The 15,016-nt window shown below is 44.8% G+C and overlaps 1 protein-coding gene across 10 annotated transcripts in view; it reads right to left on the bottom strand.

Moving 5' to 3' along the window:
* Positions 1 to 15,016, bottom strand: part of LOC102409782 (zinc finger protein 791) — a 70,119-nt gene that overhangs the window by 28,895 nt on the left and 26,208 nt on the right. For 2 of the 10 annotated variants that reach the window (XM_025293607.3, XM_025293611.3), the window contains exons 1-3: positions 10,373 to 10,573; positions 7,057 to 7,101; positions 1,319 to 1,463 (exon numbers count right to left, since the gene is read on the bottom strand). Coding sequence is in view for 4 of the 10 variants with exons in the window: in XM_044948173.2 (XP_044804108.2) it covers positions 10,373 to 10,405 (33 nt within the window). In the remaining 6 variants the exon portion in view is untranslated. Of the gene's footprint in view, positions 1 to 1,318; positions 1,464 to 7,056; positions 7,102 to 10,372; positions 10,577 to 15,016 lie in introns of those variants that run through there. The other 8 variants (XM_044948176.2, XM_045166720.1, XM_044948174.2 and 5 more) reach the window with 8 other exon arrangements.

Genomic DNA, 15,016 nt, shown 5'->3' with positions numbered 1-15,016 from the left:
TGGCTTCCCTCCTAGCTCAGTCAGTAAAGAATCTGCCTGCAATTCAGGAGACCCCAGTTCGATTCCTGGGTTGGGAAGATCCGTTGGAGAAGGAAATGGCAACCCACTCAAATATTCTTGCCTGGAGAATCCCATGGACAGAGGAACCTGGCAGGCTACAGTCCATGAGGTCACAAGAAAAGACATAATGTATGCATCATGGAAATCCCATAAGGAGAAGAGAGGGAGAATAGTAGAAAGCTTATTTAAAGAAATAATGATTGGGACTTCCCTGGTGGTCCAGTGGTTAAGAACTCTGAGCTCCCCACGCAAGGGCCCTGGTTCGATTGCTGGTCAGGGAACTAGATCCTGCATGCTGAAGCTAAAGAGCCTACATGCTGTAACTAAAGATCCCACAAACCGCAACTGGGACCTAGCACAGCCAAAAGAAAAAGTATTACAAATTTTTTTAAAAAGGTGAAAAACATATGATCACCTCAACTGATGCAGAAATAGAATTTGACAAAATTTAACATCCTTTCATGATAAAAATTCAACAAATTAGGTACAGAACGAATACACTTCAACATGATAAAAGTCACACACGACAAGCCTACAGGTAACATTGAACTGAATGGTGAAAAGTGACCTCTTCCAAAACTATGGTACCTAGAAAGGGACTGGAGGAGGTGAGGGAGCCTTTTCCTATAGGAAGGCTGAGCCAGAGGCTCAGGTTTGGCTTCATCGTATTTCAAGAGGGTCTTATTATCAGGGGCTTCCCTGGAGGCTTAGTGGTGAAGAATCTGCCTGCTAATGCAGGGGACACGGGTTTGATCCCTGGTCCTAGAAGATCCCATGTGCCACGGAGCAGCTAAGCCCATGCTCCTCAATACTGAGCCTGCACTCTAGAGCCTGTGCTCTGCAACAAGAGAAGCCACCACAATGAGAAGCCCATGCACCATAAGAGAGAGTAGCCCCTGCTTGCTGCAACTAGAGAAAAGCCTGCCCAGCAACAAAGACCCAGCACAGCCCAAAATAAATAAACTCCATTAAGAAAAAAAAAAAAAAGAATATGTTGCCTTCCAAACATCAAAACAACCTAGGAGTTGCTGTGGGTGCAGAGAGGGACAATTGTTATTTTTTTCATAGTCAGGGAGGAAGGCGCCCCTTGTTTATTTACCACATAATTTTCAGGAATTTAACCAAGGGGTCAGGGCCTTACTTATGGATGGGCTAATGACCCATGCACTTTTCGTGAGCAACTTTTTTCGGTATCTGCAATGTCCTGAATGTCAAATGAACTTCCTCAGAGGAGAATGTCATCAATGTCATGTCATACCTGTGCTCTTGGAGCCAAGAGGATGCAGCTTGCATCCTGCCTGCAGAGACCGTGTGCAGTGGCAGCGGTGCTGAGGTTCCCAAAGCTAACCAGGTCAAGGTGTATCACGTCCCTTCAGAGGTGAGGGCCAAGTGCAGCAAAGCAGCTGTTGAAATAGGCATCAAACACAACAGATTTATCCGAATCTGTGAGAGCAGGGTATCTGCCAGCTGTTGACGGGATGGAGTCGGTAATTTCCACAATGTTGGGGACTGAGTACAGAGGTTCATTTGGTGTGACCACAACCTCAAGTGTTCGGTAATCCACTGTCAGGGGTCATTCAGTCTTTTTAGATTTAAGAACAGGCCAAACTCAGCTGTGAAAAGGAGAAGTACAGGGAGTAATCACCTCTTTGCTAAATATTTTTTGTGGGGACTTCCCTGGCAGCCCAGTGGTTAAGAATCTGCGTTTCCACTTCAGGGGGCACAGGTTCGATCCCTGGGTGAGGAACTAACATCCTGTGTGCTATGTGGTGTGGCCAAAAAAAAATTTTTTTTTGTAATGGTCTTCAATCCTTCAAGGCCTTGTTTAATTTTCATTGGCCCATATTATGTAATTTAGGCTTCCTCGATGGCTCAGCGGGGAAAGAATCTCCCTGCAATGCAGGAGATAAAGGAAACTCAGGTTTGATTCCTGGGCTGGGAAGATCCCCTGCAAAAAGAAATGGCAACCCACTCCAGTATTCTTGCCTGAAAAATCCCGTGGACAGAGGAGCCTCGCAGGCTACAGTCCATGGAGTAACAAAGAGTCGGATACAACTGAGCATGAGCACAATAATGCAATTTACCTAGGGGGGTAGACTGTGGGATCTTATTTTGTCAAGCCAATTTGCAATTAGCAAAAAGTATTTAATTTTAATTTGTGAATCACTGGTCCAGAGCTTTCCTGTTCACTATAGAATACTTTAGGAAAATCGATCCTCTGACCATGGGAGAATTTAGGCAAGAGAAGAGTTGGCTAACAATCATTAAAGATATGCCTATTCAGTAATTCCTCTAAGATTATGGGGAGTTCCTTGCTTAAGTTTGTTGTTGTTGTTTAGTTGCTCAGTTGTGTCTCTTTTTCGACCCCATGGACTGTAGCCTGCCTGCTCCTCTGTCCACGGAATTTTCCAGGCAAGAATACTGGAGTGGCTTGCCATTTCCTTCTCCAGGGATCTTCCCACCAGGGACCAAACCCGCAATATCGTGCACTGGCAGGCGGATTCTTTACCACTGAGCCACTAAGGAAAGCCCTGCTTAAGTTTACTGGGATTCTAATACAATTGGAAACCCAGTACTGATTATTTGCATGAAGGTTTGTGAATCAATGCAACACAGCAGATGACCAAATTAATTCAGAAACTCTGCTGTAGGGGCCCAGAAACCAAAAAGTACCCCTTTATCATTTGGGTTGTTTAAAGTCTTTTAGTGTATTTTAGACTTCCAGTTGGGTCCAGTTGTGGACCCTTGTTTCTGTATTGTTCCTTTGTTTCCTCTCTCCTGTCCATCCCTGTGTTGTTTTTTCAGTCACTGAACATATTCCAGGGGAGACAGTGACCTCTCCACTGTGGTATTTATAAGATTTTCCCTCCTGAGGGCCTCACGTATGTGCCAGCAGGAATAGGGGGCTTGTTCATGACAACTGTTGCTGTGTGGTTTAAAGTAAGTTTAACTAACCCGAGGTTTAAAGTCAGTCTGAACTAACCCCTTGGCTGTGCTACAGCATGTTGCCCCCGTAACTCTGAGGGTCAGGAGCTTTGCTGCAGTAGAGGTGGGGGCAGAGAAACTTAAGAGGAACTTAAGGGTGCTAGTGAGCCCTCTGTGTTAGGGGAGTACGGTTTTAGCCTGCCGACTACTGTCTGCTGCCTTTCGCCCTCTCTTCTCTCTCTCTCTCTCTCTCAAATTTTTGGCCACACTGGTGCTAGTGGTAAAGAACCCCCCTGCCAATGCAGGAGATGGGGTTCAATCCCTGGATTGGGAAGATCCCCTGGAGGAGGGCATGGCAACCCACTCCAGAATTCTTGCCTGGTGAATCCCATGGACAGAGGAGCCTGGTGGGCTACAGTCCACAGTGTCCCAAAGAATCGGACACGACTGAAGCAACTTAGCATGGTACAGCATGTGGGATCTTAGTTCCCCAACCAGGGGGTTGATCCTGCACCCGCTGCAGTGGAAGCTGGGAGTCTTAACCACTGGACCACTTGGGAAGTCCCTCTCTCTTTTCAAATGACTGTTCTTTCAGGAGCAACACTCCTTGAAACCACCTCCTGCACAGCACAAAGTCCCTCTCTCCCACCCCTCACTGGGGTATATCAGGGCCAGCCAACCCTGCCTCTGTCACAGCTTCACTCTAACACACAGATAGATCCCAGCAAAGATATCGACCCAGGACTAATTCGATGAGAGCCCAATTCCATACTTTGTTGTTTAGTCGCTAAGTCGTGTCCGACTCTTTTGCAACTGCCATTTCCTTGCCTGGATTTCCCAGGCAAGCATACTGGACTTGGTTGCCATTTACTTCTTCAGGGGAGCTTCCCAACCCAGGATCAAACCCGTCTCCTGCATTGGCAGGTGGGTTCTGGCAGCCACCAGGGAAGCCCAATGACTGGGACTTCCCTGGTGGTCCAGTGGTTAAGACCCTGTGCTCCCAATGCAGGGGGCACAGCTTCGATCCGTGGTCATGGAACTAAGATCCCGCATACCACACAGTGAGGCCAAAAAAATTAAAAAAAAAGAAACCACATATAAAGAAAGCTGGATTTTCCTGATGGTCCAGTGGTTAAGAATCCTCCTGCCAATGCAGGGGACACGGGTTCCATCCCTGATTTGGGAAGATTCCATATGCCACAGGACCACAGCTACTGAGCCCATGACCCCTAGAGCCTGTGCTCTGCAACAAGAGAAGCCACCGCAATGAGAAGCCTGTGCACAGCAACTAGAGAGTAGCCCCCACTTGCTACAACTAGAGAAAGCCTGCATGCAGCAATGAAGACCCAGTGTAGCTGAAAATAAATAAAATTTTAAAAGCCTATAACCCACATAATTGAGGTCTTAGGGGGTAGGTAGGGCTGGCCTTTCAAGTAGCGCTGAAATGGCTTCAGCAAGCAAGGAAAGGGGGCCTGGCCTGGGTTTTGATCATGGCTAGGGGGTGTTAGAGAAAAAAACCATTCAATGACAGAAACAGGATAAAGCAGATTTCATCCAGAACTGTTGGGACAGGTATGGAGACTGCTGGGCTGAGATTTCACAGCAGGTGAGAAATGAGACTGTGCTCAGCTCTGAACACAGCATGTCGAAGTGGGAAATCATGGCCAGAGAGCAAGGTTCGGGGTCAGTGGATAGAAACTTACTTGAAGGAAAGACAGGGATTAGTGGGTCTGGATACACTGACCTCACAGGATTCTTACTGAAGTCAGGTCAGGGTGAGCACACATCACCTGAGGGGTGGTGGTGGGGCATAGGAACCCAATTGGACACAGAAAATGATCAGATATGAGGAATTGGGGACCTCTGGGTTAACTGACTTATTAGTGGGCTTTCTGGACTTGCTAAGGAACTACTTATTAGCTAAAACTGGATTTTGCAAGGAACTACATAGATAGGCCCAGGGTAAGGTTCAGTGTCAGAATATTCTTTGGTCAAGCAAAGAATCTTGGGGTGGGGCCAGGACAAGGGTTCTGCACACAGACAGGGGCTTGTGTGGCTGGAGCATGAAGCTAATGCCAGAGGACTACAGACTTTGTCATCAGCTTGTCCGGGGTGGACACAGCAGGAAGAGAGAGGGGTAAGGCATAAGCTATCAGCAAACCTCAAAGAAATGTGGAGTCTGCAGAGACACAGAGAACAGACCTGTGTTTGCCAAGAGGGAGAGGCTGTGGGGGAGAGAGGGATTGGGAGTCCGGGATTAGCAGATGCAAACTATTATACATAGCAGTGGTCCCCAACCTTTTTGGCACCAGAGACTGATTTTGTGGGAGACAATTTTTCCATGCAGTGGAGTGGTGGTGAGGGGATGGTTTGGGGATGACGCAAACCCATTACATTTATTGGACACTATTCTATTATTACTACATCAGCTTCACCTCAGATCATCAGGCCCAGAGGTTGGGGACCCCTGATATATAGAATGGTTAAACAATAAAGCTCTACTATATTAACACAGGGAAATATATTCAATATCCTGGGATAAACCATAGTGAAAATGAATATATATATATATATATATAACTGAGTCACTTCGCTGTACAGTAGAAATTAACATTGTAAATCAACTATATTTCAAAAAATTTTTAAAAATATGGAGTCTGACCATTCATTACAAGGACAAACATTGGTATGAAAAATATGCATTCACAATGGCTTGTTTTTATGTAAAGAAACACTAACAGGAAGCTCAAGAAATGATCAGAACTGTGTATCTGCAGTGGCTGGAGTAACAGAGCTGGAGGGGGCCAGGACAGGTGGGCAGTTACTTTGCTTAAGTTAGGCTTTGTATCTTGCAGGTTTATTGAAAACAAGCAGAGAAAAATATATATACCATGTTTTACTATTTCATAACCTGTCTTTAATTTTAACTTTTGTATCAAACCAGTCAATCCTAAAGGAAATCAACCCTGAATATTCATTGGAAGGAGTGTTGCTGAAGCTGAACTTCTAATACTTTGGCCACCTGATGCAAAGAGCTGACTCACTGGAAAAGACTCTGATGCTGGGAAAGACTGAAGGCAAAAGGAAAAGAGGGCAGCAGAAGATGAGATGGTGAGATAGCGTCACTGACTCAATAGACATGAGCAAACTCCGGGAGATGGTGAAGGAGAGGGAAGCCTGGTGTGCTACAGTACATGGGGTCAGAAAAAGTCAGACACAACTTAGGGACTAAACAATACGTAGGAAACCACAGCCGCTCCTTTAAACACTAATGGCTACAAAAGTATAAACCATACAGAATGAAAACTGCCACATCCTTGCTAACTAAAAGGTTAAGGTACATCCCAGTTTGCACTTTCTCTGTATCTCACATCAAGGAGGGGGGAGAAGTATTTTCAGGAATAAATACAACATTATAATGCAACAAGGGTTTGGGTTTAGTTCTTTAAACACAGTAGAATTTTCAAAGATTGATGTAAGCTTTTATTTAAAATTTATTTTTAAGTGAAAGACAATTGCTTTACTATATTGTATTGGTTTCTGCCATACAGCAACATGAATCAACCCTAGGTATATAAATGTCCTCTCCTTCTTTAACGTCTCTCCCTGATGTAAGCTTTGATTAGCTGTCCTCACATCAGTGAAGATAGAATTCCATTGCTTTAGCTTTTTTTCCTTTGGCTACAGTGCATGGCTTGTAGGATCTTAGTTCCCCGAGCAGGGACTGAACTCCCGCCTGGGCAGTGAAAGCTCCTAACCACTGGACCACCAGGGAATCCCCTGCTATAGCCTTTTAAATTTTAATATATTCTAAGTATTAGTCACTCAGTCGAGTCCAACTCTTTGTGACCCCATAGACTGTAGCCCGCCAGGCTCCTCTGTCCATGGAGTTCTCCAGCCAAGAATACTGGAGTGGGTTGCCATTTCCTTCTCTAGGGGATCTTCCCAACCCAGGGATTGAACCCAGGTCTCCTGCATTGCAGGCAGACTCTTTATTGACTGAGCCATCAGGAAATCCTGCAATATACTCTAAAGATGTGCACAAACACTGATGTAAAAGAAAACGCATACCTGAAAATGTAAGCACATTCATCTCACATCTTGAGCTTCTCTTCCCTAAAAGGAACAAAGATTCTATTTAGTTCCACAATTGTCTTGCCTTACTGACATCATCTCTGATTTTTTAAAGCCCCAGAAACTAAAAATGTTATTTCCCACAGAGGGAATTAATTACAAAGTGTTAAAGGAAGTTAGAGCCAAAGGACTGCACTGTTTAATGGATAGAAGAATCCAAAGGAAAAAAACCACAAACATTGGAATCAGCACAGATAAGCAGCCTGAGTCCTACAGGACAGACAGAGCCACACTCAGAAAATTTAATTCATGCCAGGCTCTCCTGGCAGAGAAGGCAATGGCAACCCATTCCAGTACTCTTGCCTGGAAAATCCCATGGACGGAGGAGCCTGGTAGGCTGCAGTCCATGGGGTTGCTAAGAGTCGGACACGACTGAAGTGACTTAGCAGCAGCAGCAGCAGGCTCTCCTGGGGGGCTTCCCAGGTGGCACTGGTGGTAAAGAACCTGCCTGCCAATGCAAGCGACATTAGAGACTCAGGTTCAATCCCTGGGTCTGGAAGATCCCCTGAAGGAGGGCATGGCAATCCACTCCAGTATTCTTGCCTAGAGCACGGACAGAAGAGCATGGCGGGCTACAATCCACAGAGTTGCAAAGAGTCAGACACAATTGAAATGACTAAGTAAGCATGCACGCAGGTTCTCCTGATTAAGACAGAACTGCTCGACCAGGTCAGTCCCTGGTGAAGGAGGGTGGAGGCACTGGAGCAGCCACAGGAATGAACCCGGGGAGCGCCACACGCCCTACTCTCCTTAGGGAATAAAGGGACCACTCCCTTTCTCAGGCATCTGTTCCCCCCAGTGAGAAAACTCAGCAGAATTCAATTTAAGGTTCTGACTCAAATGAACTCCCAAATTTGTGACCCCTAACCCAGGACATGGGGCTTCCCAGGTGGCTCAGGTGCCTGCTAATGCAGGAAGATGTAGGAGACTTGGGTTCCATCCCTGGGTTGGGAAGATCGCCTGGAAGACAAAATGGCAACCCACTCCAGTATTCTTGCCAGGAGAATCCCATGGACAGAGGAGCCTGGTGGGCTACAGTCCATGGGGTTGCAAAGAGTCAGACATGACTGAGTTACTGAGCACGCATGCAGGAACCCAAACCAGGACTCAGAACTCCTGACTATCACAAACTTTCTCAATGTAGACAAATTACACTCTGAGCACAGCTACACTGTGAATGCAAAACTCCAACCTATGACTCGAAACAGCTCTGGGGGGACCATGTTAATAACTTCAAAAGGGAGTCACCACATCCTCTCTTCTCTCCCCACAAACCCCTTGCACCATGTGCACTTGTATCCCCAGCTTTCCAGGGCTCTGTTGTTTCTCTCAGCTTAAGGGCTCCTTCCACTGTGGGTGTGAGCTGTGATTCCAGAAAAATCACACAAACCTGGCGTTTATGTAGAAAGGAGGGAAGAAAATTATATTCTTCTAAGTCAACAAGAAACCCATAAGTATCTACTACTCTCGGAAAATGTGAATTATTATTTCCATGGCAAGAAATTGTTTTATAAACGTGTAATTGGGGAAAGGATAAATTAGGAGTTTGGGATTAAAATATACACACTTCTATATATAAAACAGATAATCAACAAGGGCCTACTGTAGAACATAGGGAACTATACTCAATTTTGATTACCCATAATGGAAAAAGATTTAAAAAATAATATATATACATGCGTATATACATATATGCATGTATATATATGACTGAATCACTTTGCTGTATTCCTTAAATACATTGTAAACCAACTATATTTCAATAATCTTATTTGTTTAATTTCTCTAGAACATTTTATTTTACCTTATTTTTATTAATTTTTATTGGAGTATAACTGCTTTTCAATATTGGGTTAGTTTCTACTGTACAGCAAGGTGAATCAGTTATACAAATACACATATCCTTTTTTAGATTTCCTTTCCATTTAGGGTACCACAGAGTACTGAGGAGAGTTCCCTATGCCATACAGTAGACTCTTATCAGTTATTTTATACATAGCAGTTTAAAGATGTCAACCCCAATCTCCCAATTCATCCCTCGACTCATTTCAATAAAAAATTGTACTTGAACACCTCAAGCCTAAGCCCTGGAATTGCATTGGAACCCCCTCAAAAAACCCCAAAACTGATACAAAAAAAAACCACCCAAAACAAAAACAGAATTCAGAAAATTACTACACCTGTTCCGGGGAGGAAGAAAAAGAGAAACAAGAATTTTTAATACAACCAATGTAACAGAAGAGCATTTTTTTTTTTCCCTGAAGTTCACCTATTCCTTGCCTCTCTGGAAATATTTTATACTATCTTTCAATCTCCACTGGTTACATAAATTTTAATTTTTTTAATAACTGAGGCTTACATAAATGAATAAATCTTTCCAGGGTGACAGACCAGGGGAGGGGTAGTGCTGACAGGTAAGAATACCCAGGAACATTTCCAAAGGGGAAAATCCACCGAAAAGATTTCCCATAGGATGTTTGCACCCAGGAGAGATCCTGGGAAGTGAAGCACAAGGATTTCATACAACGTGGTTCCAGGTGGTTATCCTCAGCTTTCCTCTCATGGAAAATATACACAGCAAATATAAATGTTTAAAAGAGAGCCACCCGCAACTCTGCAGAGAAAGAACAGACAATTAAAATATGATGTCTGTTTGAAACACACCACGAAGGACAAATAGTTGATAAAGATGCTGTGAACTGAAGAGAGAGAGTTGGCTTTAGGAATGTGAGAGGGATCTTGGAAATTTAGGGATTTACTGCCAGTCGTAGGAAGAGTTAATCTGGGGAGATAAGAGTTCAGGATTTGAAACCCTGCTCTCCAAACTTGGAAAACTCAGGAGAAAACGGGTCCCCCTTGGGTAGAAAGAAGGGACTGGAGAATCCCATATACCAAAACTCCTCCCACGCACAAGCCACGGAGAACAGATCACGATGGTCCCCTGATGACCCTCCCCGGGGTCACCACACATTCTGGAGGAGACGTGGGGCTTTGCGGGCAAAGCTGCCCAGAAAGGCTCCGGGCTTAAAGTTACCGCCTGCAGGGACCGGACGGGAAGCCCGAGGTCCCGGCTGCCGGCCCCACGCCCACTTTGGGAGCCGGAGTGGAGGAGGTTGAGAGGCGCCCCCAGGTGGACTCGAGGCAACAAACCCTGGAGTGGACCGCACGGGGAGGCGGTCCCGCCGATGCCGACTGTCTCTCATCATCCCTGTCCCGCCTCCCTGTACCGAGACACCTGGCCCAGCACACTCACCACTTCACGCCTTCTGGGGTTCTCCGGCGTCATTCCTTAGGCTCACGCGGCCTCCGCAGCTCATAGCGGTAATGAAGCTGCAGCGAACTAACCTGAGCTGCTTCAACGCTGGCGAGACTCCACGCAGAGCGTGCCAGGAGACACCGACCACACTGTTTGCGGGACGTGGCCCCACCCACCTTCCCCTGCTGTGGTCCTGATTGGACAGTTCGCAAGCAACGCCCCCTTTATCCTGAGTAATAATGGGTCCAGAGGCCACGTGGCTGAGCAGAATCAGCTTCTGCAGGTGGGTGGAAACCTACCCCTCTCCAGGGACTTTTGTTTTTAAACCACTCTTGTTACTTGTCCTAGAGGGACAGTGGCAACTTCCTCAGATACTTCAGAACGTGGGGACACAGGTGTGCACAAGGAATTCCAGAGTCAGATCCCAGAAGAGCCGACGTTCTTGTCCAAAGCAAGAGCAGGCCAACTGGAAAAAGAGGGTCTGAGGGTCCTCCATCGGGAAAATAGTTCGCACAGACTGCGGAGCTACTGATGATAACTATGACTCGATTTCAAACACACTGAAAAATATCCTCACCATGTGTAATAAACCTTCTGGCTCCATTTTTATCTTTGTTGACAGCGTCAAGGCGTACACCCATCCCTTTCCCCTTCTCCATACATGTGGTATTTTAGCTAAAGAATCCCATGGCCTTCCAAGCACTTGTCTGGTGGGAAGTTTGAACCCTGCAGCCCTGGCCTGGGAATTTGGACTCTTGTCCCATCAACCAGATGTTGTGCGATGTGTTCAAAAATACTCTCAAGTATACATGTTACGTGAGAAGGAAATTTTAGTTTCGTAGTATGTGCCTAGAGATTTTGAAATGTAAACGACTATGATATCCCAAAGGCAATTCAGTTACTATTGTCACCAATATAACAAGAAACAATAAAAAATTTTGGAAATGAACCATACACTTGAAAACTTTTGATATTCTTAATATATAGGTTCAAGACTTCTAATGAATTTATCTGAAAAGTTTTATGAGGTAAAATACACATTTCCTGCAAGACTCCGATGCTGGGAAAGATTGAGAACAAAAGGATAAGAGGGTGACAGAGGATGAGATGGTTGGATGGCATCACCGACTCAAAGGATGTGAGTCTGAGCAAACTCTGGGGCATAGTGAAGGACAGGGAAGCCAGGCATCCTGCAATCCATGGGGTCACAAAGAATCAGACACCACTGAGGGACTAAATAACAATAACCACTAAAGGGATGTTGCCTACAAATATAATATATACATAAGGGCCCATCTTTGGGAACTCTGCCTTCACCTGTGAAGTGAAAGTGAAAGTGAAGTCGCTCAGTCCTGTCCAACTCCTAGCGACCCCATGGACTGCAGCACCCCAGGCCCCTCCGTCCATGGGATTTTCCAGGCAAGAGTACTGGAGTGGGTTGCCATTGCCTTCACCTGTAAGGAGCATTAAACTAAAATACCTTTGTTTAGCTACAGAAAACATCCTGATCAGAACAAGTTAATCACTAAAGGGATGTTGCCTATAAAGCTTAAATTATACATAATGGCTCATCTCTGGGAACCCTGGGTTGTGTAATGAGCGTTAAGCTAAAATATCTAGTTTACAGAAAACATTCTGATCAGGGTCACCTGTGAATGGCTTCAGGAAGGAAGAAATTAACACATCCCCTTCAGAGTCTGATCAGAACCAGGAAATGTTTGACTCCAACCCTTTCAAAAATTCAAAAGCAGGTTGAATTCTAAGTGAGAGAAGATAGTTCTTTGGGACACTAATCTGCCATCTTCTCAGTCATCTGGCTTTCTGAATAAAGTTGCTATTCCTTGCTCCAACAACTTGTCTCTTGATTTCTTGGCCTGTCATGCAGCGAGCAGTATAAGCTTGCATTTGACAACAGTGACTTTTCTCTGCTTCTTGGGAGCACTTCCAGCATCACTAGTGGCACTTCCTATGGATCCTGTGGTATGAAGCAAGGTTTACAGTGTTGCACTGAGCACAATGAAAAAGACTCAAGAACCACCAGAGAACACTATACTGCCATACGAAATTTACTGGAGAGACACAAACTGCTCAAGTGATGATTAGCATCACATGATATTTTATGGATACTCGCACCTCTTGAGCTCACCACAAGAACAGGAAGTGGCTACAAAGTTATTACAGTAAGACTTCCCTGGTGGTCCAGTGGTTAAGTGTCTGCCTGCCAATGCAGGAGTCATGTATTCGATCCTTGGTCCCACAACTACTGAAGCCTGTGCTCTAGAGCCTGTGTTCTGCAACAAGAGAAGCTACCACAAAGAGAAACCTGTGCACTGCAACTAGAGAGTAGCCTCTGCTCACCACAACTAGAGAAAGTTGGTAGGCACCAAAGAAGACCCAGCACAGCCAAAAAAAAATTTATTACAAAACTAGAGTATATACTATAGTTATTTTTATGTAGTTATGATTTGATACTACATGCTTATACTTCTCTCAGCTGTGAATGGTGCCATGTATGGTCCACATGTATATGAGATTTGGTAAGTTTTAACTTTTTATAACAGATATATGTATATTTCATGGAAGCAAATGACAAAATAGACTAGTATCTACTTTTAATACATTCACAACATAGCTAGCTTTTCCTAAATTTTTTCAGTATTCATGGGCTACAAGGTTTATCTGCAAGCTTTTTTTCCAAATTGTTGTAAATCTCCAAAGTTTTTTCCAGTATATTCTTTGGAAAAAATCTGCATACAAGTCGACATGTGCAGTTCAAACCCATGTTGTTTGAGGGTGAATTATACTTTCTATAAGTCTACTGAGATGATCATGCCATTTTTGCTTTCTACTGTATTAATACATTTTATTCGGAGAAGGCAATGGCACCTCACTCCAGTACTGTTGCCCGGAAAAATCCCATGGATGGAGGAGCCTGGTAGGCTGCAGTCCATGTGGTCGCTAAGAGTTGGACACGACTGAGCGACTTCACTTTCACTTTCCACTTTCATGCATTGGAGAAGGACATGGCAACCCACTCCAGTGTTCTTGCCTGGAGAATCCCATGGATGGAGAAGCCTGGTAGGCTGCAGTCCATGGGGTCGCACAGAGTTGGACACGACTGAAGCAACTTAGCAGCAGCAGCAGCAGCAGCATCGTGGCAGCATCCCTGAAGGGCTTCTTAGGTGGCTCAGTGGTAGAGAATCTGCCTGCCAATGCAGGAGACACAGGAGACACAGGTTTGATCCCTGGGTTGGGAAAGCCCCCTGGAGGAGGACATGGCAACCCACTCCAGTATTCTTGCCTGAAGAATTTCGTGGACAGAGGAGCCTGGTGGGCAGCACCATCCCTGAAGTAAATCCAACTTAATCGTGTTGTGGTTAAAGATGCCAGACTGCATTCTTTAGTATTGTTGATTTTTGGGTGGTATCCCTTTTCACATGGAAAATTGCTTTCTTGATTTTTTTGGCAATATCTTTGTCTGGTTTTAGAATCAGAGTAATACTGGTCCTATAGAATGAGTCTGAAGTGTTGTGTTGATTCTACTTGGGGGGAGGGTTTCTGAAAAGTCATTAAAACTTTGAATGTTTTGGAGAAGAAACGCTGGACTGGAAGAAACACAAGCTGGAATCAAGATTGCCGGGAGAAATATCGATAACCTCAGATATGCAGATGACACCATCCTTATAGCAGAAGGTGAAGAGGAACTCAAAAGCCTCTTGATGCAGGTGAAAGTGGAGAGTGAAAAAGTTGGCTTAAAGCTCAACATTCAGAAAACGAAGATCATGGCATCTGGTCCCATCACTTCATGGGAAATAGATGGGGAAACAGTGGAAACAGTGTCAGACTTTATTTTTCTGGGCTCCAAAATCACTGCAGATGGTGACTGCAGCCATGAAATTAAAAGACGCTTACTCCTTGGAAGGAAACTTATGACCAACCTAGATAGCATATTGAAAAGCAGAGACATTACTTTGCCAACAAAGGTCCGTCTAGTCAAGGTTATGGTTTTTCCTGTGGTCATGTATGGATGTGAGAGTTGAACTGTGAAGAAGGCTGAGCGCCGAAGAATTGAGGCCTTTGAACTGTGGTGTTGGAGAAGACTCTTGAGAGTCCCTTGGACTGCAAGGAGATCCAACCAGTCCATTCTGAAGGAGATCAGCCCTGGGATTTCTTTGGAAGGAATGATGCTAAAGCTGAAACTCCAGTACTTTGGCCCCCTCACGCGAAGAGTTGACTCATTGGAAAAGACTCTGATGCTGGGAGGGATTGGGGGCAAGAGGAGAAGGGGACGACAGAGGATGAGATGGCTGGATGGCATCACTGACTCGATAGACATGAGTCTGGGTGAACTCCGGGAGTTGGTGATGGACAGGGAGGCCTGGCGTGCTGCGATTCATGGGGTCGCAAAGAGTCAGACACGATTGAGTGACTGATCTGATCTGATCTGATCTGATGGTGAAGCCACTTAGGTCTGGGTTTTCCTTTTGAGCAGTTTTTTTGTTAGTAATTCAACCACGTCACTTGTTACAATTAGAAAATCCTTTTTTTTTTCTTATTTTCTGTAGAATGTATTATTTTTTAGAGATTTGTCCATTTCATCTAAGTTATCTAATTTGTTGTGATACTGTTGTTCATTGAATT

Source organism: Bubalus bubalis, chromosome 9 (genome assembly GCF_019923935.1).
Source record: "Bubalus bubalis isolate 160015118507 breed Murrah chromosome 9, NDDB_SH_1, whole genome shotgun sequence".
NCBI classification, from domain to species: domain Eukaryota; kingdom Metazoa; phylum Chordata; class Mammalia; order Artiodactyla; family Bovidae; genus Bubalus; species Bubalus bubalis.
Note: the sequence above shows the minus strand (reverse complement) of the source record. Positions and strands in the feature narration are given on the sequence as shown.